The sequence below is a fragment of the Giraffa tippelskirchi genome, chromosome 9 (genome assembly GCF_054371585.1).
Source record: "Giraffa tippelskirchi isolate mGirTip1 chromosome 9, T2T-mGirTip1v1.2.pri, whole genome shotgun sequence".
NCBI lineage: Eukaryota > Metazoa > Chordata > Mammalia > Artiodactyla > Giraffidae > Giraffa > Giraffa tippelskirchi.
This window is the reverse complement of record NC_137283.1, coordinates 130,158,781-130,184,196: the sequence shown is the minus strand read 5'-3', so window position 1 is coordinate 130,184,196 and position 25,416 is coordinate 130,158,781. Positions and strand designations below refer to the sequence as shown.

At 39.2% G+C, this 25,416-nt stretch overlaps 2 protein-coding genes across 14 annotated transcripts in view; one reads left to right on the top strand and one right to left on the bottom strand.

Moving 5' to 3' along the window:
- MRAP2 (melanocortin 2 receptor accessory protein 2) overlaps positions 1 to 1,606 on the top strand; it is a 79,987-nt gene extending 78,381 nt beyond the window's left edge. For all 4 annotated transcript variants that reach the window (XM_081529780.1, XM_081529779.1, XM_081529781.1 and 1 more), the window contains one exon: positions 47 to 1,606. In XM_081529780.1, coding sequence (XP_081385906.1) covers positions 47 to 437 — 391 coding nt within the window. In that variant the 3' untranslated portion in view covers positions 438 to 1,606. The remainder of the gene's footprint in view (positions 1 to 46) is intronic.
- A 9,179-nt stretch (positions 1,607 to 10,785) lies between these two features.
- The window catches only part of CEP162 (centrosomal protein 162), a 95,228-nt gene continuing 80,597 nt past the window's right edge, over positions 10,786 to 25,416 (bottom strand). For 6 of the 10 annotated variants that reach the window (XM_081529772.1, XM_081529777.1, XM_081529771.1 and 3 more), the window contains 3 exons: positions 24,350 to 24,484; positions 13,945 to 14,127; positions 10,786 to 11,050 (listed from right to left, as the gene is read on the bottom strand). In XM_081529772.1, coding sequence (XP_081385898.1) covers positions 10,988 to 11,050; positions 13,945 to 14,127; positions 24,350 to 24,484 — 381 coding nt within the window. In that variant the 3' untranslated portion in view covers positions 10,786 to 10,987. Of the gene's footprint in view, positions 11,051 to 12,587; positions 14,128 to 24,349; positions 24,485 to 25,416 lie in introns of those variants that run through there. The other 4 variants (XM_081529775.1, XM_081529768.1, XM_081529774.1 and 1 more) reach the window with 1 other exon arrangement.

The window sequence follows — 25,416 nt, the reverse complement described above, 5'->3', positions numbered from 1 at the left end:
ACTGAGATGGAGGGTAAGCAGTCTTTTATTTTGCCTTTCTTCACAGCAATGCAGAGTCTTCAGAGAAGAGACTCAGAATGAACAGTTTTGTGTCAGACTTTGGAAGGCCCCTGGAGCCAGATAAGGTGTTTTCTCGACAGGGCCATGAGGAATCCAGGTCCTTCTTTCACTGCTACATCAATGAAGTGGACCACTTGGAGAAGGCCAAAGCTTGTCTCCAGACCACAGCCCTCGACAGTGAAGTTCAACTCCAGGAAGCCATCAGACGCAGTGGGCAGCCAGAGGAGGAGATGAACAGGCTCATGAAATTCGACATCCCCAACTTCGTCGACACGGACCAGAACTCCTTTGGGGAAGATGATCTCCTGATTTCCGAAACACCTATTGTTCTAGAAAATAAGCCAGTGGTCCAGACCTCACACAAAGAGTTGGACTGAGAAGCACATTTTATCAGGTGTCTTCCTGAAAATGTTGGGTTTGTCGAATAGCCAGAAATCTCTATTCATCGAGATTGTGTGTGTGTTTGTGTATGAGAGACAGAGACAGAGACAGAGAGAGAGAGGGGGCAGAAAGAGAAGAGAACCCCCTGAGAAGAAAGACGGTGAAGCTGAGTTTTCATGCCTTTAAACATATTTGGAGCTTTTGGGGGAACCAAATATTTACGCTATCTCATCTTCCGTGTTGAAAAACTTGGTCACACATTCTGTGTCAGCGTTCATGAACGGGGTTTGATGTGTTGCATTTCTCATCTGGCCCTGCCACTCCCATGCTCTACCTTTAGCAAGTTACTTTGATTCTCTGGGCTGCCACCTTTTTATCTGTAAGGCGAGGAGTCTGGAGTAGATGATCCAATAATTTGTGGACTTTTGACTTTGTATTCACATGAGGCTGGAAATACCCCAAATTGTATAAACTAGAGGCTGCCCCCTGGTTCTTGTTATAACATTCCCCCAGGTCTGTACCTCTCCCTCAACCCTTAATTGAATCCAACTTATGTCAGGAGCTCGAGCATCTCCCAGGATGCTCGAGCATCATCCCAGGATGTCAGGAGACCTTGTCTTTCATGGTCACTGTGGCCAAATTTATAGTGCTTTGCTAAAACAGCTCAAACCTGGAGACAGCCCCCACACCGCATGCCCCAAGATGAGTACCTTATATGACAATCCCATCCCCCAAAATGTATGGAAGGTTGTCAGCTGAGTAAAGGGAAGCAGTGCCTTCTGTGTCCCTGTGTTAGTGTAACTGTGATTAGTCACACTGCTGTGTCATTGGCTAGTGAACAAGAAGAGTGCTATTTGCCAGGCTGTCTGTTTACTTGGCAGATTTGTGGGTGATGGTTGTGTGGCTAGTGTGTAGCCTTTGAGTTGGGATGGTGAATGGGTTATAAATACCCCATCAACAGACATTCCAGGTGGCTTGGTACAACTGAAGAGTTAATTTCATGAAGGAATTAAATCTGCACACTGTTTTGGAAATGACTTTGTTTTGCACAGTCATATTGCATGCATGGCCAGCTACTAATCTCTGGGTGGTATTTTCAATATGGACTTTTGTTTACCACCTGTCTTGCTTAAACTGAAAAATAAATACATTTATTGCACCACAATTTTCTCTGGTTCTTTGTTTTCACACGTCCAATTTTTCATTTTATTTAAAAACAGTTCCATGTTTATATAACTCCTGATTTCTGTCATCTCTAGGATCCTAGTGGTGTAAGTCATGTAACAAGTTTCTTTTAGGATTTAGTCCACCAAAAGAAATCCTTTTCCTATAATGTCTTTTGAGGAAAATAGTATTCTTTAAGACTCAAAGCATGGGACATTTCTTATAGTTAATATACATTCTTGCAAAAAGAAACTTCCTGTTTTCATTAAAGAGTGCTGATTTTAATTGCTTTTATGAATGTGAATATTATTATTCATAATTTAAGTAATAAATATAAACCACGATTATATATAACTAAGATGCAAAACTGTTTAAGTGGCTTTTTAGTTAAAAATAGATTTATTAGAAGACTGACGGATATTTAAAAGATGGAAAACTATCCATGGCTATATACCATCGTTCTTACTGACTAAATGTCAAGAATTGTGAAGGGTCTAAGATTTGACCCCTCTTTCAAGCTTACAAATTATCATGACACAGTTCTGTGGAAGCTGGCAGAAGGCACAAGACTCCTGGGTGAGAGACAGAGAACTTCATGACGGCATAGCAAGCAGCATGTGCTTCATGTTCGGGTTGGTTCCTGAATCCCTTTGCTGTTGCTGTTGTAACAAAGAACCACTCACTCAGTGACTTAAGTGAAAGTGAAAGTCAGTCGTGTCCGACTCTTTGCGACCCCGTGGACTATACAGTCCATGAAATTCTCCAGGCCAGAAAACTGGAGTGGGTAGCCTTTCCCTTCTCCAGGGGATCTTCCCAATCCAGCAATCGAACCGGGGTCTCCTGCATTGCAGGCAGATTCTTTACCAACTGAGCTATGAGGGAAGCAACCCACATTTATTCTCTTACAGTTCTCAAGTGCAGAAGTGCAAGATCAGTGACAGTGGGCTAGAATCAAGGTGTCATCAGGGCTGTGTTCTATATGGAGGCTCTAGCGAAGGATCCATTTCTTGTCTTTTTCAGCTTCCAGAGGCTGTTCACATTTTTTGGCTCATGGCCCTGTATCACTGTCACCTCTGTTTCCACTTTGCTTCTCTGTCTCTGACCATCCTGCCTCTCTCCTATAAGACCTTTGTAATAACACTGGATTACCCACAGTAGTCTCTCATCTCAGGATTCCTAACTTAATCACATCCACCAAGTCCTTTTCATCATGCAAGGTACTATATGCATAGGTTCCAGGGATTAGGAATGGACATGTTTGGCGGGGGGAGGGCATTATCCTACTACATTCTCCTCTGTGACCCCAAAGATTCATGTAAAATATATCTGTCTCACCCCCAACATCCTCTAAAATCTCAATAATTACATCATTGAATCAAAGTCCAATATTTAGTCTATATAGTGTCAGCTCAAGGGTCCCAAATATTATCATCTTAGTCATCTAAATCAGGTATGGCTGAGACCCTGGGTAGGATCCAAGACATGAAAACAGCCTAAATGTCCATTAACAAGGGAATGGATACAAAAGATGTGGTACACACACACACACACACACACACACACACACACACACACACACACTGGAATATTACTCAGCCATAAAAAAAGAATGAAGTAATGCCATTTGCAGCAACATGGATGGACCTAGAGATTGTCATACTGACTGAAGTAAGTAAGAGAAGGGCAAATATCATATGACATTGTTTATATGTTGACTCTTACAAGATGATTCAAATGAACTTATCTCAAAACAGAAACAGATTCACAGACTTATGATTACCAAATGGGAAAGATGGGGAGAGAGATAAATTAGGAGTTTGGGATTAACATACACACACCATTGTATATAAAATAGATAATCAAAAAGGACCTACTGTGTAGCACAGGGAACTTTACTCAATATTCTGTAATGACCATTGAATTTTATATGTAAGATCTTATATATATTTTATTTATATGTTTAGTTCTTTAAAAAATTGATCTTTTTTCTTGATATCCTGATTTCTATTATGTATTCTATGATTTATGTTTAATGATTCAGTCAAACTTATTTTATGTTCTCTTTTAGATTGTTTCATAATTTCAGGCTCTGGAATAGTGTTCATCTTGGCTTCGAGGATTAGCTACTTCTTCCTCATGCCAATTATTTACTTCTGTTTTTTGTCTTGTGTGTATATGCATGGATGCATGTGTAGCGTAGTGTGAGCTCTTCAGCATGTATTGTTTTTTCCTATGGTTATCTCACACATTCTAGTTTATAAAAGTTTCCCTAGAGAACAATTTGTATTGCTTATCCTAAGGCCCCAAGTGATTTGATCAATCTGGAATTGTTAAGTTTTTGCTTGAAAATTCCTGAATCATAAAGAGAGTATATCTATTTGGATTCCACATCCACATGAAGCATGGGCTTGGAGTTTAGATTTTTTTTATGGGAGACTTTGATTTTTTTACCTGGAGACCCTGGCAGCACCAATTGCTTCATCTTTTTCCTGTGTCTGCATGTAGAGTTCATTCAGTCTCACTTTCAATGAAGAGGCAGCTTTTTCAATAACTTTTATGCAGGGAGTTTCTCAGGTGCTTCCCAAGTGGCTCAGTGGTAAAGAATCTGACTGCCAATGCAGGAGACACAGGAGACACACAAGACTCAAGTTTGATCCCTGGATCAGGAAGATCCCCTGGAGGAGGAAATGGCAACTCACTCCAGTATTCTTGCTTGGAAAATCCCATGGGAGGAGGAGCCTAGTGGGCTGCAGTCCATAGGGCCTCAAAGGGTCAGACACGACTGAGTGATTGAGCATGCAAATCTGGGGGGTTCTATAAAGGCAGGCTCTACTTCTGCTATGAACTCCCCTTTTTATTTCTAAATGGACAGTGTAGCCCTATTCACTATGCAGATTAAAACCTCTTTCCTCCAGGGTATTGTGGCATCAACTTACAAGCTTACTTTTCTGGCTTTAAGTATCCTTTTTATTAATATATGTCACCTGGGAACTTCTCTCTCCTTCATATTTAGCTCTATATTATTTTTGTTGTATTTTATCCAGCATAACTATTAATAAAAATTTTACTTAAAAGGGATTCAAATTAGTTTAGTTCACCATGTGTCCAAAACTGAAAGCCTCAGTTCTAGAGTATGAGCTCGATTTTTCTTAAACGTACATGCCAGCATGTTTCTCTGGTGAATGTCTTTATGTTGTCATCTATTTACCCACAAATTCCTCTATTTTCTTGAATATATTAATGGGAATTATTTTATAGTTTTGTTATCTCTTTACATCATCTGTGAGTTTGCATTAATTGTTTAATGTTTCTTATTCTCATATTATCAATCATATAGTCTTGACACTTTTCACATCTAGAAATTTTTATTACATGGCAGACATCATGAGTGAAAAATCCCTTGATGTGTCATATGTTATCTTCTGTGAGAGAAATTTCTCCCCTTTCTTCCTATGAGCCAGACAGAGTGAGGGTCTATATCTTACTCCAGTTGAGGTGAGTCAGGACTGAATTGTTTTTTCTTAAAACAGCTTTGGGGTATGTTTGGCAAAATAATTTTCACATATTTAAAACATACAATTTAATTCATTTGACACAAGTATATCCCCAAGAAGCCATTACCACATTCAAGACAATGAACACACCCACCACCCCCAAAAGTTTTCTGCCCTTTTGTAATCCCTCCCTTCCCATCTCTTGCCCTGGAAACCACTGATCTGCTTTCTATCACTGTATATTGATTTGCATTTTCAAGATACTTGTATGAATGGATTCAAGCAGTTATCTTCTCTATTTTGTCTGACTGCTTTCATTCAGCATAATTATTTTGAGATTCATCCCTGTTGTGTGCATTAATAGTTTATTATTATTACTACTTGCTTAATAGTGTTTATTGCTGAGTAGTTTATTGTGAGTAGTGTTTGGATAGACCATAATTTGTTTATTCATTCGCTTGTTGATGGATATTTGGGTTATTTACAATTTCGGCTACTATAAAGAAAACTGCAGTGAATATTTGGTTACATGTCTATGGACATATGCTTTTATTTTCTAAAGCACCTAGAAGAGGAATATCTGGATCATATCTTAGATGTTTATCCTTTTAAAGAAACTGCTTATCAGTTTTCTAAAATAATTGTTTAAATATTACTGTGAATTCCTCATAGTGTATATGAATTCTTATTGATTTACTTCATTGCCAACATTTTGCAAGGTCAGTCTTTTTAATTTTATTCATTCTAGTATGTGTGTGTAGTAGTATCTCACTGTGGTTTTTAGTTGCATTTCACTAATGACTAGTAAGCCCCCCTGGTGGCTCAGATGGTAAAGAATCTGACCTGCAATGCTGGAGATCCTGGTTCAATCCCTGGGTTGGGAAGATCCCCTGGAGGAGGAAATGGCAGTCCACTCCAGCTTCTTGCCTGTAAAGTCCCATACAGCATCTTTTCATGTGCTTATTATCCATCTGGATATATTTGTGAGGGGTGTTTTCAAGTCTGCTCATTGTCGTACTGGGGTGTTTGCTTTATTATTGAGTTTTGATAGTTCTTTATTCGCGATATAAATTCTTTTCCAGAGTGACTTAATTTCTCCTTTAAATGGATCATACTTCTGGTGTTATAGCAAAGAATATTTGCCAAACCCAAGTCATAAAAGTTTAATCCTATTTTTTTTCTAGCAGTTTTATAGTTTTAGATGTCCTATTTAGATCTGTAATCCATTTTGAGTTAATTTTTGTGTACATATAAAAGTACGGATTGAAATTTTTTTTTTTTTTTTTGGCATATGGATACCTAATTGTTGCAGCACTATTTGTTGAAAAAAAGTCCTTTCTCCACAATTGCCTTTGCACTGATACTGAAAATCAGCTGTCCATATATGTATTGGTTTAGTTCTAGGCCATACTTTTTGATTACTGTAGCTTTAGAAAGTCTTAAAATCAGATTGTTTAAGTCCTCTAACTTTGTTTTTCTTATTCAAAGTTGTTCTGGGTACTTGGGATCCTTTGCATTTTTATTTGAATTTAGGATCAGTTTTTAAATTCCCTTCCTTACATGCGATTCTACCAAAATTTCACCCATTTCTTTGGCCATCTCCAAAGCCACATTTTCCAAAAAAGGCTTTCCAGATCCCAGGTGAAAGCAGTTTCTCTTTCTCCTGTGCTCCATTCACACTTCATCATCCTTTTATTGCATTTATTCATATTTGGCTACATGTATTTGTCTGATCTCCCCTGCCATATAAACCTGCCAGTAAACCTCTCAAGATCTGGGAATCTTGACTTTGTTCTGTCTGCTGAAAAACTAGTTTTATACTTTGCAGGAGTGAGTCTGACACTAAGAGATGTCTGTGGAAGACATCTAGCTCATTTCCTGCCTGTTGTCAAGTAATCTGACAGATTTAGTATTGTTTTTTCTATTGTTATCTCCAAGATGGCTCATTCTTTATTATTTCTATTGATACTAATGCACTTTTAAAGAAAAATAGATAATTATTTTCCAAGTATCAAAATATACTATATTTGACTTGTGGTGCTAGTTACATGCAGCTTAACAATTGTCTTAACCATCTACTTATTGTTCACATTCTCCCTGTTCATTGAACTTTTGGGAAAATGTTCATCCTTGAAGACATCAATGATATCTTTGGCTGCCAAGGGCAGTAGTACCTCACCTCAGACCTACTGTGTTTCTAGTGGTTCCCTCCAGTCCTACTCGAGCCCTCCACTGGGGGAACCGCAGTTAAAAGCCTGTTCTCAGGAAGGGTTTCTTTAGGAGGTATAATCATGTCCTTTTTATGGGGACGTTCGGTCTAGAGATTTGGCAGCAGGGGAATATGTTTAACTTTCTTTATAGAGCCTAAACTCTTCTGTACTTATTAGGAACATATACAATGAGGAAATTGTTTGGAAAATTAGATTGCTTGGGAATCTTGGGAATTGCTTGGGAAAATTAGATTTCCTATTACATGTGGGCATTATGTTGGTGTGACAGTCATCTTGGGTAATGTTTTATCTGTAAGCAATGTAAGGTTTAAGACACTTAAGAAAGGCTTTTTGTTTTCTTTCTTAGTCTTTCCACATTCATTGCATCTGGTGAGATCATATGAACCCTGTTTATTTGCAGCCCAGCACTAATCTTTTTTAAAGGATCACATGTTTGAAAGGCTAGTAGCCAATTCATTGGAAGAAAGAAATCCTCTTAGAGTTTTGTCCTAGAGTAAAAACTTGGTTAGTGGTTAAAGAAAATTCATATTAAAATCTTAAATACAATGATATAACATTTTAAAAGATGATGAACTTAGTTGATTCCATTAAACACTACAGCAGTTAAGCCTGTTTCTGCAGCAGCCTTGCAATGATTCCCTCTTGATCAGAGTCCTTGAGAGGCCCCTGCAATCACTGTCAATATCATCATTATCATTATGGATTTGACTCCTCTAGAAGATTCTAGAAAAATAAAGAAATGGGAAGGGGTGTGTATGTGTGTATACAGTGAGAACAATGATCAGGCATTTGATGTAGGCACGGCAAACGAAGGATGTGGTGGGAACGAGATGATCAAGGAGGAAAGGAGCAAACCTGTTTGAAGATCAGCAGGTTGGTATGAATAAAGGGAGTGTGCTGGGCAGAATAATGTCCCTCCCTTCCCCACAAGGTAGCCAGCTGTGAAAATGTTACTGTACATGACAAAGGGGACTACAGATATTTTAGGGAAAAAATCCAAGAGGATTTCTATCTTTTAATAAATTGCCTTTTAAATGCATGATAAAGATTAGTGCTGGGCTTCAAATAAACAGGGTTCATAGACTCATCAGATGTAATGAATGTGGAAAGACTAAGGAAGAAAAAACAAAAATGCCATTCATAAGTGTCTTGAGTCTTACATTGCTCACAAGAGGAATCATTACCCAAGGTGAGTGTCACAGCCACATAAAGCGTGTGATGGGAGAAGGGGATCCTGAGAGGAGACGGTGGGAAGAGTAGCCTGGATTATCCTGCAGGGGGCGCCTAGTCTAATCACCTGGGTCCTTAAAAGAGAACACATCCCAGCTGAGCTTAGAGTCAGAGGGGGATGTAATCTTGGAAGAACGTCCCGAGAGAATGCAAGCTTGCTGGCAGTGAAGGTGGAGGAAGTGAGGGCACAAGCCAAGGGATGCCCTGAGAACCAGAAAAAGCAAGGAAATATTCTCTCCTGGAGCCTCCAGGAGGAGCACACCCTGCCGATACCTGGATTTTAGCCAGATGAGAACTGTGTTGGACCCCTGATCTCCAGAATGGTAATGTGAGAAATCTGTGCTGGCTGAAGCCATTATGTTTGTGTAATTTGTTACAGTAGTAATAGAAAACTAACATAGGGAGGATTTGTGTAAGAGGTGGAGATGGTCTGATGGAGAGGGAGGCTGGGGTGAGGATTCTGACATTTACACCTAAAAAGCAACAGGGTGAAGGGGGAATGCGGAGCGCTGAAGCAGAGCTGGCAGTGCTGTTTCGCAGACTCTTTGGAGTGAGGAGAACATTGGAGTAGAGGAACAGATTCAACCTCTACCAGAAAAATAAGTAAAATGGTGATAGGGCTTCTGTGGTGGTGGATATGGGAGTGGAAAAGGACAGATTGATATAAGCCTTATTTTGAAGAAACCACGTTGGGGAGAGTTAGTCGATGTATAAACTGAGTATGTGCGTCCTCTCAAAATTCTCATGCTGAAACCCTGTTCCCCAGTGTTAGGAGGCAGGGCCTTTGGGAGGTAGATAGGATTAAATGAGGTCCCCAGAGTGGCCCCTCAGGAATAGAATTAGTGCTCTTATAAGGGTCTCAAGAGAGCTTGTGTCTCTCTGCCCTCGGTCATGTTGAGGATACAATGAGAAATCTGCTGTCTTCAAGCGAGGAAGTACCGACACCCTGATGTCAGACTTCTCAGCCTCCAGAACTTAAGGAATATGCTCATTGTTTAAGCTACCCAATCTATGGTAATCTGGTACAGCATCCCAGGTTGACAAAGACGGTCAAGGATGCCTTAGAGTTTGGAACTGACTGGAGAAGGTTGAAACCCATGGGAGTGGGCAGCTGGTTTCAGGGAGAAAAGTAAAGGAGTTGGTTTCAAACACATTTGACTTTTATGAGGACACTGGGTAATTCTGGCAGGAACTGGGAATGGGGGCTGGCACTCAGGAGAAAAGAACAGTAGAGATGCAGACGCAATGTTATCCTGCTGGTAGTAGTTGTGCTGTGAGTATGAGAGTAGATATGGTCTCTGGGGATTGATGGGAGCAAAGGGTTGCATGTAGATGAAGGTCCAAGCTAAAGGAAATTGGTCCTGAATATTCACTGGTAGGACTGATGCTGAAGCTGAAACTGCAACACTTTGGCCACCTGATGCGGAGAGCTGACTCATTTGAAAAGATCCTGATGCTGGGAAAGATTGAGGGCAGAAGGGGACGACAGAGGATGAGATGGTTGGATGGCATCACTGACTCAATGGACATGGGTTTGGGTGGACTCCAGAAGTTGGTGATAGACAGGGATGCCTGGCGTGCTTCAGTTCATGGGGTCGCAAAGAGTCAGACATGACTGAGCAACTGAACTGAACTGAACTGAAGGTCCAAGGACAACAGAAGGTGATAAATTTACTAAGCCCCTGTTATGTGTGAGGAACTAGGCTCCTATGAAGGTTCTGACCCAAGTCAGGGGAGTAAGCACCTGCTTGCACATGGCCAGGATGATGCGCAAAACAGGTTAAGACGTGGGCATGCAAATATTTTTGGTCATTTACACTTCCTGACGCTGGTGGGAAAAAACCAACCAGGATCTTCAGTCCACTCAGGCTTCTCCAATGAGCAGGCTCAATTTAACCCTTTAGTAAACAGTTCTTCTCTAATGACTTCACTTTTCCCTGCCTCACAAATCCAAATTCCTTCAGACCTTTCTCCAAGGAACTACACAGGCCCTCTGCATCAGGTCTTTCTCACTGTACTACAATACCCTATGGTGGGGGACACTGGAAGGCCACAGAAAGGGTTTATGTTCAGGGCAGGCTTCCTAAGACTAGCTCACTGGGTCAGACTCCTGCCGTGTTCTTGCCTCTTCACTTCTGTGCTCCAAGGAGGCATACCTGGTACAATTACCGCCGCCCTCCCTTTTTTGTCTGCTTTTCCACCAAGTCTAGCCTCTTGCTACTGAATTTACTTACAACCCATTTTATTCCACTGATGAAACGTGGTGCCTCTTTCCTCTGTAGATCCCCTGATAACGCTGCTCTTCAAACTTATTTCTTACGACAGTCCTATAAAGTAGGCATTGGTGGGAAAGATTCCTCCTATTTGCACTATTTAGGTGATCGTGATTGAAGCTTTCGACAAACCCAGACCTACTTTACTTTCAGTTCAGTCCAGTCGCTCAGTCGTGTCTGACGTTTCAGCTTCAGCATCAGTCCTTCCAATAGTTTGCTTTAGAGAGAAGGAAATAGGTTAGTTTGGGCTAGGAACTAATCCCTTAGCTAGCTGGACAGGTGCTGAGAAGGATTACATGTGCTTTTCATTAAGGGACTCTTCAATAGAAACTGAAAAAGGCTGTAATTAATGGGTTTAAATAGTAGAACAGAATGATCAGTAACTGGGATTTGGCTCTAGTGGTAAAGAACCCGCCTACCAATGAAGAAGACATCAGACTCTCGTTTGATCCCTGGGTTGGGAAGATCCCCTGGAGGAGGGTATAGCAACCCACTCCAGTATTCTTGCCTGGAGAAACCCCATGGACATAGGAGTCTGGAGGGCTACAGTCCAAAGGGTCACAGAGTTGGACACGACTCAAGTGACTTAGCATACAGCACAGGGATTAGAAAACTTTCAAACTTCACTCCTCTAACCATTCATTGCTAGAGTGAGTGACAGTTGCTCAGTCATGTCTGACTCTTTGCAACCCCATGGACTTTATAGTCCATGGGTCTTCCCAACCCAGGGATCGAACCTAGGTGTCCTGCATTGCAGGTGGATTCTTTACCAGCTGAGACATAAGGGAAGCCCAAGAATACTGAAGTGGGTAGCCTATCCCTTTTCCAGTGGATCTTCCTGACTGAGGAATCGAACTGGGGTCTCCTGAATTGCAGGTGGATTCTTTACCACCTGAGCTATTAGGGAAGCCCATTCATTGCTAAGGGGTTCTTCAAAGTAGGATAACTAAGTGTTTAATCTCGGGTAAAATTAAAATGACTTGTTAAATAAGGTGCCTGTAGATATTGGACCACCCCAATCAGCACCCTTAGGTTTGGCTACCATCTTCTTGGTATTTAGTCACTGATTTAGAACTTTTCCAGTATGGAATGGAACCCTCATATTAAAGCCTGGATTTCTGAGGGTCGATGGGTAGAGCTAGTTATGGAATGCTGTGGGCTCACAAGTAATATATCTGATCGTAAACCTCTCTGCTCACACAGAAGCAGCGGTGTGAGCAGCAACCTTGAATCTTGAGCAGAATCTTGAATTTTGCCCTTCCCAGGGCCGGCAAGCCTGTGGATGCAGGTGTTTTATGACATCATGAGGGGATAGAACTGGTGGAAGAAGATTTATAGTCTCTGGAGTTTGAGTTTTCATAAAAGCCTTTCTTTTTTTCAAGATGGTCTAAATGTGTCCACCTGTGTTCTCATCGTAGACCCTCAGTGCAAAAACTAAGGGCTGAGATATGGTCTCTGAGGTTTCTGGCTGTAACTAACAGTTCTGATAGCACATATGGACCTTTACTCTCTAAATGAAACTGAAGCTGTGTCACATGTGCAGCTTATTCCAAAATATGGAGTCCTCATCAAAACAGGATGTATCTTCTCTGGAACTGATAATCTGTTTGATGTCTGCACTACTTGTGTTTCAGAATCAGCCACGCTTGTGCTTAGAATGAATGGCCCATGGAGAGTCAGTCAAAAAGACAAAGGGAAGGTACAGCTATAAATGAATAGATTTGCAGATAAAAAGTATACAAAACACACTCAAATAATAACCAAAATACTTTATAACTTACAATTCTTTCACATAAAAAAATAGCAAACTATAATTAATGCTTTCTACCCTTAGGAAAAGGACATTAAAAATGCTGGACATTAATGCATACATTAATTGTGTTCCTTATATTTGATTTCCACATTTCACATTTACTACCTATAAGTTCTACTTCACATGTCCTTTATAAAGTACTTCATTTTGTTAATGATTATTCTAGAATTGCACTTGCTGGCATGTGGTTATTGAGCACTTAGAATGTGGCTGATTCAAACTGAGATGTGCTGTAAGTGGAAAATTTACCTGATTTTGGAAACTTAGGATGAAAAAAAGAATGTAAAATCCCAATTTTTATATTACTTTAGATATATTACATAAATTACAAAATTAATTTCATTTCTTTTTATCTTTTTAAATGTGGCTATAAAAATTTTAAAATGACATGTGGCTCACAGGATCATCCTACTGGACAGCAGTGAGCCAGAACATTTGAAAACAAAGCAGCCACCAGGGGAAGCCCCAGCTACAGCTCTCACTTACCAGTATCTCATGTGCCTACTATCTGCTTTTGGAAATGGAACTGTGAAGTAAGAGAATAATCTGGCTACTTTTATGCATGCTTTTAATTTCTTTAGTGAACATATATTTACTTCTTAAATGAAGTAAAAATGTTGCATTCTGTTTATCACCTTAGAGTTACAAAAGAGGGACTGGCATTTGAGACACACAGCATAAACAAAACAGTGAATACATCAAATTCCCCTATTACTTGTGATATATACCTTGCACCTTGTATCAGGTGCAAAATGAGGCACCTAGGAGTGGAAATCTGGGAGAACACGAGAGTTCACTACCTGTGCACAAGTTACAACTCTCATCAGAATGAACATGAAGCACCATTACACCAGTGGCTGGCTGAGCCACTGTGCTCACATTGCCCCCATTTCTGTGAGAAAGAGGAACTGTTCTTCTGGGCAAGAATTAAAAATACACACCTAGTCAACAATGGCCAAGTATCTGCAATTTTGTTTTCCTCCTATATCTAGTGTGTAAGTGAGGCCTTTTGCAATAAATATTACCAGTTCTAATCATCTGCCATAAAGGGACTTGTCCGTAAATTATTTAAAATGTTGATGACTAATTTTTTCCAGTAAAATACACCATTAATGCTGCTCTTATTTTCCCCTAACTGATAAAATATAACTTATTTTGAAATGTTGTTCTTGTGTTCCAGCAACATACTGGAACACTTTTTTCAAAAGCCTCCTTCTGATGGGGACCCCAATCATCTTCAGGCCTCTCTGTGAGGTCACATGATATGTGAGTCTCTACTAATACTCTGGTGCACTCACTTCTGCCAAAGCAACTGGCACGACCAACCCCTGCCGGTGCAGCTCTCGGAGAACGTCCAAGATAGAGTCTAACTCCGTTCGGAACTTGTCCAGCTCCCGATTCTTCAGCTGTGCAAGCCTTTTCCATTTCTCAATTTCTTTGTTTTGCTCGGTTTCTACTACTTGGTGTGTCTGCTGTATTATCTGCAAATTAAAAATACCACATTACTGTTAGAGTTTATCGGGGGGGTAATGAGCCTCTAACAGCTTCTAGGAGCTCAGCTGGGCCAATGCTGACAAGGGTAATCTGGCGACCTATGTATCAGAGGGGATGGGGCAGAGGGAGAGGAGCCTTACCTAACAGGCCCCATTGGATCAATAAAGGCTTATAAGCAAAGAGTAAGTGGGAATTTTAGTATCTAATTCTGATAGGGAGTTAAGAAGTTTAAAGTTTTTTATTTTAAGCCTGGGTTGGGGGCAGGGCAGGATACCAAAGCATTTAATACCTTGGAATGAATTCAAACATCCCTAAAATGCTGTTCTTAAGAACTGCTCTTGAGATGCAATCAAGACAGTTTTAACGCAACATGTCACCACTAATGAACCATACGTTGACACCTATCACGTGCCAGGCTTGGCTTTAAGTCTTACATATGTTAACATTTAATTTTGTAACACACTAGGAGATAGTCTACGCATCCATCTCCATTTAACAGGTAGGAAAAGAGAGTCACAAATAAGTAAAAAAATTAACTCACCCTAGATTCACACAGAGGCCACTGGAGGCAGTTAGAATTCACACCCAGGCAGGCTGGTCCCAGGGCCCCTGCTCTTAACTGCCCATACTAGACTGCCTTGTTTATGTGGATCAGGTTTTTTCAGCTGTGAAACAAGTACCTTGTCCAATAACTTACAATACTGTTCTTATAATTTTATTAATAAAATACCTTACCAGAAGGGAAATGTTAATCACAGACATTACAAACCACACAAAGCTAGACATAAAAAAATAACTGGTTAAGGCAACAAAACCAATAATGTTTCCAGACATTATACATGCTGAACCTCTGCAAGAAAATTTTTATTTATAATTCTGCCTGGCTATAGAATACTTACTTCATAATTTATTAATGAAATAAAAGAATTTCAGACATTGTATAAACAGGTGCTTGAGTTATGGGGAATACAAAATGCTGTATGAATTTTCAATTCATTATTTTGATGTCTCATATATTAAAACTTGGCATTAATGATTTGTCAATCATATTCAGACATAACTGACATAACATTGTACAAGTTTAAGGTATACAATTAAAAGACGCTAATTCTTTGGAAGGAAAGTGACCAACCTACACAGCATATTAAAAAGCAGAGACATTACTTTGCCAACAAAGGTCTGCCTAGCCAAGGCTATGGTTTTTCCAGTAGTCATGTATGGATGTGCGAGTTGGACTATAAAGAAAGCTGAGCGCCGAAGAATTGATGCTTTTGAACTGGGTGTTGGAGAAGACTCTTGAGAGTCCCTTGGACTGCAAGGAGATCCAACCAGTCCATCCTGAAGGGGATCAGTCCTGGGTGTTCATTGGAAGGACTGATGTTGAAGCTGAAACTCCAAATATTTTGGCCACCTGATGTGAAGAGCTGACTCATTTGAAAAGACTCTGATTTTGGGAAAGATTGAAGGCAGGAGGAGAAGGGGACAACAGAGGATGAGATGGTGAGATGGCACCAACGACTCAATGGACATAGGTCTGGGTAAACTCCAGGAGTTGGTGATGGACAGGGAGGTCTGATGCGCTGCAGTCCATGGGGTCGCAAAGAGTCGGACACGACTGAGCAGATGAATACTCTTTTTGATATGGCTCCATGTGGGTTTGACTTGCATTTTCCTCATAATTAGTGATGTTGAGAATCTTTTCATATAGTTGTGGGGGATTTAAATATCTTCTTTGGAACAACGTCTATTCATGTCCTTTGCCCATTTTCTAAATTAGTTTTTTTGTTTTTGCTATTGAGTTGTATGAGTCACAGCTTACCTTTACATCATGCTGATAAATTTCCCTGGTTGTGCAGATGCTTTAGTTTGATGTGGTCCCATTTGTTTATTGTTTATTTTGTTGCTTGTGCTTTGGGTATCACATCCAAAAAGGATCTATGAGAAGTTACATATCAGCGAACTTTTACCCTGTGTTTTATTCTGAGAATTTCATGGTTTCTGGTCTTTAATCCATTTAGAGTAATTTTTGTGAATGGTATAAGACAGGGATCTAGTTTGTCTTTTGCATGTAAATATTACATTTCCCCAGAACCATTTATAATGAAAAGTGTCTTTTCTCCACTGGGTATTCTCGGCTCCCTTATCAAATATGTGTACATGGATTTATTTCTGGGTTCTAGATTCTATTCCTTTGGGCTATGTGTTTGTTTTTAATGCCAGAACCATCCTGTTTTGATTACTACAGCTTTGTAATATAGTTTGAAATTAGGAAATGAAGATACCTCCTGCTTTGTTCTTCTTCCTTAGGATTGCTTTGACTCTGCATGGTCTTTTTGGTTCCATACAAATTTCAGAATGCTTTTTCTATTAGCATATAAAATGCCATTGGAATCTTGAAAGAGATCACAGTGAATCTATACATGGCTTTGGACATTTTACAGTATCAATTCTTATAAATCATGAACACTGAATACCTTTGTCTTTAATTTCTTTCATCAATGCCTTATAGTTATCAACATACAGATCTTTTACCTCCTTGGATAGATTTATTTCCAAGTATTTCATTCTTTGTGATATTATTATAAATGGAATTATTTTATTCTTCAGATAATTTTGTTGTTAGTATATAGAAACATTACTGACTTTTGTATACCGATTTTGGTATCAGAGAACTTTAATGAATTCGCTAACCAGCAGTTTTTAGGTAGAGTCTTTAGGATTTTCTCTATATAAAATAATGTCATTCACAAATAGAGACAATTTCATCCTTTGCCTGACTGCTCTGGCTAAGGCTTCTAATACTATGTTGAATAAGAGTGGTGAGAAAGAGCATTCTTCTCCTGTTTCTGATCTTAGCAGAAAAGCTTCCAACCTGTCACTACTGATTTTGATGTTAACTGAAAGGCAACCCACTCCAGTGCTCTTGCCTGGAGAATTCCATGGACAGAGGAGCCTGGAGGGCTATAGTCCATGGGGTCACAAAGAGTCGGACACGACTGAGAGACTAACACACACACATGTGGTCCTGTTATATATGGCCTTTATCATGTTGAGGTATGTTATTTTTATACCTAATTTGTTGAGAGTTTTTATTAAGAATGGGTGTTTGTGTTAAATGTTTTTTCTATATTGATTTGAGATGCGTGCATGTGTGTGCTTAGTCGTGTCCAACTCTTCGCAGTCCCATGGACTATAGCCTGCCAGGCTCCTCTGCCCATGAAATTTTTCAGGCAAGAATACTGGAGTGGGTTGCCTTTCAGTTAACATCAAAATCAGTAGTGACAGGTTGGAAGCTTTTCTGCTGAGATCAGAAAACAGCTTTTCTGTTATTTCCTACTCCAGGAGATCTTCTCACCCAGGGATTGACCCTGTGTCTCTTGTGTCTCCTGCATTGGCAGGAAGATTCTTCACCATTAATGCCACCTTGGAAGCCCTGCTTAAGATGATGATATGATTTTTATCTTCAGTCAGAATCTGAAAAAGAGTATGTGTATATGTATAAATTAATCACTTTGCTGTACATCAGAAACTAACACATCATTGTAAATCAACTACTCCAATAGAAAAAAAAAAGAGAACAAGGAAGTCAAAAGATTGCTCTAGCATCACATATAGTGAAACCTTTGCATTTTCTAGTGGAGACCTGTTTCCTAGATTAACAGTAGAGATATTTGTAAGAAGCTAAATGGTAGTATCTTTTTTTGGTCTTGTGGGTTTTTTTTTTTCCCCCAGAATTGAAATTATGGAAGAAATTTAGTATTTTTAGTGAAGTGTGAAAAGGACCTTTTAAACCTGTAGTTTTCCTTGCTATTTGGAAGCTGCTCTCAGTTCTGAGTTTGTAACTTTATTGGAGTAGTTTATTTACAATGTTGTGTTAGTTTCAGGTGTACAGCAAAGTGACTCACTTATACATATACAAATATTCCTTTTTTTTCAGATTTTTTTCCTATATAGGTTACTATAGAATACTAAGTAGAATTCTCTGTGCTATGCAGTAAGTCCCTATTGGTTATATATTTTATATGTAGTGGTGCGTATACGGTAATCCCAAACTCCTAATTTATCCCTCCCTTACATCACATTTCCCCTTTGATAACCATAAGTTTGTTTTTGAAAGTCTGTTTTGTAAATACGTTCATTTGTGTCATTTTTTTTAGATTCCACATACAAGCAATATCGTAAGATACCTTTCTTTGACTTGCTTCACTTAGTATGATAATCTCTAGGTCCATCCATGTTGCTGCAAATGGTATTTGTTCTTTTTTTGTGGTGAGTAATATTCCATTGTATATATGTACCATATCTTCTTTATCCATTCCTCTGTTGATGGACATTTAGGTTGCTTCCATATCTTGGCTATTGTAAATAGTGCTGTAATGAACACAGGGGTGCATGTAGCTCTTCGAATTATGATTTTCTTCAGATATATGCTCAGGAGTGGGATTGCTGGGTCATAAGGTATTTCAATGTTTAGTTTTTTAAGGAACCTCCATACTGTTCTCCAGAGTGATTGTACCAATTTACATTTCTACTAACAGCATATGAGAGTCCCCTTTTCTCCACACCCTTTCCAGCACTTACTGTTTGTATACTTTTTCATGATGGCTGTTCTGGTATGAGGTGCTATCTCACTGGAGATTTGATTTGCACTTCTTTGGTAATTAGTGAGGTTGAGCATCTTTTCTTTCCTTTTTGGTCATCTGTGTATGTTCTTTGAAGAAGTATCTATTTAGATCTTCTGCCAATGTTTGATTGTTTTGCTTTTTTGATAATAGAGCTGTATGACCTGTTTATTTTGGAGATTAATCCTGTGTTGGTCACTTCCTTTGCAAATATTTTCTCACGTTCTGTGGATTGCCTTTTTCTTTGTTTATGGCCTCCTTGGCTGTACAACAGCTTTTAAGTTTAGTTAGGTCCTGTTTTTATTTCCATTATTCTGGGAGAGAAATTAAAAAAAAATATTGCTGCAATTTATGTCTGTGTTCTGCCTATGTCTTCTTCTAAGAGACTTACTGTATCTAATCTTACATTTAGGTCTTTATCCATTTTATTTTTGTATATGATGTTAGAGAATGTTCTAATTTCATTTTTTTTTTAAACTGGAGGATGACTGCTTTACAATATTGTATTGGTTCTGCTGTACACCTACGTGAATCAGTCATAACTATGTATGTGTGTGTATACATATATATATACACACATATATACATATATGTGTGTGCACACACGTGCACGCGCACACACACACACACATATAAAACCCCTCCCTCGTGAGCCTCCCTCACACACACACACACACACACACACATATATATAAAACCCCTCCCTCGTGAGCCTCCCTCCCATTCCCCACCAATCCCACCTAGGTTGTTGTAGAGCACCAGGTTGAGTTTCCTGTGCTATACAGCAGCTTCCCAGTAGCTATCTATTTTACACATGGTAGTGAGTATATATATCAATGCTACTTTCTTAATTCGTTCCACCCTCTCCTTCCCCTGCTGTGTCCACAAGTTTGTTCTCTGTGTCTATGTCTCCATTCCTTCCCTGCAGATAGGTTCATCAGTACCATTTTTCTAAGTTCCATATATATGCATTAATACACAATATTTGCTTTTCTCTTTTGACTTACTTCATTCTGTATGTCTTCCCTGATAGTTCAGTTGGTAAAAAATCCGCCTGCAACGCAGGAGACCCCAGTCTGATTCCTGGGTTGGGAAGATCCGCTGGAGAAGGGATAGGTTACCCACGCCAGTATTCTTGGGCTTCCCCTGTGGCTCAGCTGGTAAAGAATCTGCCTGCAATGCCGAATACCTGGGTTCAATCCCTGAGTTGGGAAGATCCCCTGGGAAAGGGAAAGGCTACCCAGTCTAGTATTCTGGCCTGGAGAATTCCATGGACTGTATAGTCCATGGGATCGCAAAGAGTCAGACACAACTGAGCAACTTTCACACTGTATAAGAGGCTCTAGGTTCACCATTTCAGATCAACTGACTCACACTTGTTCTTTTTATGGCCAAGTAATATTCAATTGTATGTATGTACTACACCTTCTTTATCCATTCATTTGTCAAAGGCCATCTAGGTTGCTTCCATGTCCTGGCTATTGTAAATAGTGCTGCAATGAACACTGGGGTGAATGTATTCTTTCAAACCATGGTTTTTCCCCAGATATATACCCAGGAGTGGGATTGCTGGATCATATAGTTTTATTCCTAGTTTTTTACAGAATCTCCATACTGTTCTCCATAGTGGTTGCATCAATTTGCTTTCCTACCAGCTGTGCAAGAGGGTTCACTTTTCTTCACATCCTCTCCAGCATTTATTGTTTATAGATTTTTTGATGATGGCCATTTTGAGTGGTGTGAGGTGATATCTCATTGCAGTTTTGATTTGCATTTCTCTGATAATGAGCAATGTTGAGCATCTTTTCATGTGTTGATTGGCTACCTGCATGTCTCCTTTGGAGAAATGTCTGTTTAGGCCTTTTCAGTCATCTGTCCCTGCACTGGGCCCTTGGGTGGGAGGGTCTTTGTGTGCAAGCCCATTAAAACTATTTCTCAAGTTTGCTATGGACTGTGCATCTTGTGGACACAAGCCCCATTAGCTTTCAAAGTTGGATTTTTGCCAGGGCTCATCTCTCAGGTTCAGGTATTAAAAGTTAGAGTGCTCAATGGGGTTCAAAGCCTTTTTCCTTCAGGGAGAAGCTTGGATTTTCAGTTCCCTATTGAATGTGAATCACTGTGCTAGGGGAGAGGTTTATGGTGAGACTGTGTCTCATCCTTTCCTACCTACTTTGATGTGGTTTTCTTTTTTCTCATTTATCCAATGTATAGGAGGTGCTCAGCTATTTTGGGGGTTCTGTCCTGAAAAAATCATTCCGTATGCTGTAGATTCAGTGTGCCCAGGGGAGGAGGTGAGTTCAGGGTCTTTCTACATTGCCTACTTGAACTGGAACCTGTCTTTGACCTTTGAAAATTTAATTACAATGTGTTTTAGTGTAGCCCTTCATGGGTTAAACCTATTTAGGGTGGTCCCTTGTGCTTCATGAGGGTCTTCCCTGATAGCTCAGCAGATAAAGAATCCACCTGCAAAGCAGGAATCTAGGTTCATATCTCTCCCGAGGAGTTTTAGCCATTATTGCCCTTAATAAACTTTCTGTCCCTTTTTCCTTGACTTATCCTTCTGGGATTTCCATAATGGGGATAATTTTTTTTTCTGATGGTGTCCCATAAATTCCACAGGATTTCTTCACTTTCTCATTCTTTTTTCTTTTTGCTTCTCTGACTGGATAATTTCAAATGACCTGTTTTCTAGCTTACTGATTCTTCTGTATGGTCAAGTCTGCTGCTGCAGTTGTCTACTGAATTTTTCAGTTCTATGATTCTTCTTTTTTCTTTGAATAGTTTATATTTCTTTGCTGAACTTGTTTTGGTCATGTTTGTTTTCCAACTTCTATACAGTGGTCTTTCTGTGTCTTTTTGTAGTTAACTTAAAAAGGACTTTTATGAACTCTGTTAGGACAGTTCACACATCTCCATTTTGTTATAAGCAGTACTGGAGCTTTATTAGTTTCCTTTGGTAGTATTATATTTAACTGGTTTTCATGATCTTTGATTTTTGTGTTGGTATCTGTGCATTTGAGTAAGTGGACTCCTTTTCTAGACTTTATGTTTGCCTTGGCAGAGACTATCTATTGTCCATTAGCTCAGCTTGGGGTTTTGGACAGGTCAGCTGGTAGTGTCCTTGGGCAGGTGGAACTTGCTATCAGGGTCTCTTTTTTGGGTAAGGACACTGCTTGGGCTCTGAGGTCAAGAGGCTGCTGCTGGCTGGGACAACTGGATAGGACTGGAAGCCAAGTATGGATATAGGATGAGTTCTGCAGTTGCCTAGATTTTCTGGTCATGCTTTTTTTTCAGACTCAACTGAGTACTATACTTAGCAGTAGATGGTGCCATGAATTATCGAGGTGGCAGAAAAAGTCCAAGATGGGATTGGCTTTTTGGGGACCTAAATCAGGCAGAATTGTGACTGAGCTTCCACATCAGACAAGACTACTAAGCCAGTGGCTTAGCTTTGCAGATAGGCAGTATTGCTGTCTAGGCTCTCCAAGCTCAAGTGCCATTGTAAATGAGGCTGTAGGATGGGCTACACAACTTCTAGGCACCTGGTTAGGTTTCCTGTTGGGGGAGCTGGAAGCTGTACTCAGCATTAGGTGGGGATATGAATTAGCTTCCCTGCACAGGCAGGTGGTGGAAAAGGTTCCAAGGCTGGCCAGCCTCATTGTCTGGGGTACTGCATCAGGCAGAGCTGTACACGGATATCCCTGGCCATATAGAGTCAGCAAATGTGCACAGCCACTGGTTGGTATCTACTTGGGCATCACTCTGAGGAACCTGGTCTACCAAGAGTCAAGTGCTGGTTACTGTAAATCCTGTCCCCTTTTTCTGTTTCATCCCCAATGGTCAAGCCCTACAGATTACCCCTGAAATACCCATGAAGGAAAACTCGAGTGGGTCTCCTAGGAAGCAACCCACAATGGTGGGAGAGGTGGATATTCACCTTGGATTCTCTTCTGGGGGAGGAAAACTGCTGTCAGTTTGGTTGTTCATCTTACACTTCTAATGTGGTCCTTCTTGGTCTCTATGGTGTAAAAGTGTGCTTCAGTTTCACCCATGTTCCCAGACTTTCAAACTGTCTTATTTATAGATAGTTGCTACATGGTCTTCTAAGGGATACTGAAGTCAGGAATGACCTATTTCGCCATTTTGATAACGTCCTAATTTTTTACCATGCTATATATGAAACGTATCTATCACCTTTATATAAATCAAGGATGTCCTAAAAACCCCACTATATTTTTGCTTAAACAAGTGAAACAAATTTTATAAACCATATTGAAATAATATATAGAGAACTTATATATATGTTTATATATCACATATAAGACTACAAAATATGTCCTAAGGCTATAATATAGTATGTGCTTAGTAAGAAAGCTAGTGTTAAACATATTTATCAACAACTTACAACCATTTTCTACAGCAGGAATTATATAATATTGGTAGCCTCTGGTGAAACGGTGACACACTATGATGCCTGATTTCTACTATGACTGGCAGTTTCTTAGAATACAACATGTTTTTAAGAGAAGTGCACAAACAAAAGCCTAAGAAATCAAGTGAGAAATCAAGTACATTAATCTCTTTGTGTTCCATTTCACATTTATTAGTTTCTGTATGATAAAGAGCTAGAATCTTGGTATGATTACGTAGAGCTAGGGTTTCTCTGTGGAACTTGGGCTATCCAAAAAGCTTTGCATGTATATGATCCTTTATATACTGTTTGTATGTGCCCCACCCTCTTGTTCATATGTTAAAGCCCCAATACACAGTTTTGCTGTATTTGAAGTAAGGGACTAATTCAAGTTAAATGAAGTTACAAGGGTGGAGCCCTAGTTAGACTGGATTAGTGTCCTCATAAAAAGAGGCATCTATTTGCCCTTCTCCACCCCACAGAGCACATCCAGAGAAAAGGTCATCTACAAGCCAGAAAGAGCTCCCACAGAAACTGAATCAGCTGGAAGCTTGATCGTAAACTTTTAGCCTCCAGATATGTGAGAAAACTATTTTCTGTTTTTACAGCTACTCAGTTTATGATATTTTGCTGTGGAAGCCAAAGCAGACTAAACTATACTGTTCAAGCAAAACTAAGTATCAGGACCAAGGCTAGTGCTTAAACACACATCAAACCCTTCTGCCATCTTTAATTTCTATTAATTTATCTGTTTGTAGTTATTTGTAGTAATCCTAATGTTACTAGTGCTAGGCAAATTGTATTTTAAATGATCACATTTTAATGTAAGCCTGTTTCTTACTAACATTTATTGAAATGACTTAAATATGCAACATGGTTCCCAAGAGTCCTATTCCCAGGGTAGAATGCCTATCTTTTAGGCATCCATCAATAATTAAGAACATAATACAAAAGTTGTTTCTCTATTTTTCTAGATATAAGGTAAACCAATCTTCAGGTATTTGAGAATTAGTCTTATTTTCTCTTAAAAGCTATACATTTATGTATAATAAAATCAATATATAATGAAAACACTCTGAAAGAAGTAATCTGTTAGGGATGACAAAAACATAGTAAACTGGAAGTACTTAAATGTGAAGAACTGTACAAATATGTAAATGTGATTTACTAATTTACCTGTTGAAGCTCCTGTTCTCTTTGCTCATGTCTCATTTCCATCTGTTTGATTTTCTTTTCTAAGACCATGAAATGTTTCATCTCTGGTGTATGATTTTCTTTGGCTTCTCTCAATTCTTCCAAGAGTTTTGTAATCTAAAGTTGAGATATGAAATAAATGGGAAATTATAACAAGGAAATAATTCATTTTTCACTGGCAATCATTAGAAGTAAACATTCACTGCATATTCTTTGTATAAAATTTCTTTAGATCAGAGCCTTCTTGTTAACATCAAAGGTATCTGGAGTTGTTCGAGTAATAGCTTTCATTTCTTTGGTCCAGAAAGTAAAGGCTCATCCTAGCTCTGAACTGACCTCACATTCGAAAAGGTTCCAGATGATTGGACCACTTTCTCCCTCCCAGGTATGCAGGCTGGCTGAAGTGCTCAAAATTAAGTTGGGCACTTTCTTTGATGTATTCAGCCTCGCTACAAAGTATATGTTAATAGTGTGACTACTTTTTGGATTAAATAATATATTTAAAGCACACAGAGAGTTCAAGAAATATGAATCCTTTTTTGTCAATTCCCTATAATTCTATTTGTAATTCTCTTCTAGTTCTTATCATTTTATAACAATTCATTCCACATGTGAACATACACATATAAAACAGAGATAAGTTAAGTGCTGAACTCTTTCTGTGCTGGCTGTGTCTTAGGTTCTAGAGTGCACAGTCCCTGTCCTCATAGAGATGACAGTCTAGTGCAGTACCTCCTTTTTCATGTCATGGCCCAGAAAAAAAAAGGTAAAATTTTTATGGCACCAGGGAGTGAAATGGAGGTGATATGAGGGATCTCTATATTGGACTTCATATAACAATTAATAGCACTCTTTATACCATATAATTATGATAACCTGCCAACTGTTATCAAAACGAAAAATAATTAACAAGCAAATGAAAATGGATAAAGTTAACAATCAGTCATGTTTTACAAGGAACCACCTAGTACCTAAAAACACCAATAATACTTGAAAAAAAAAAAAAAGAACCAATATACTCTTCTGAAGTTAGTTTAAAAAATGTGAAA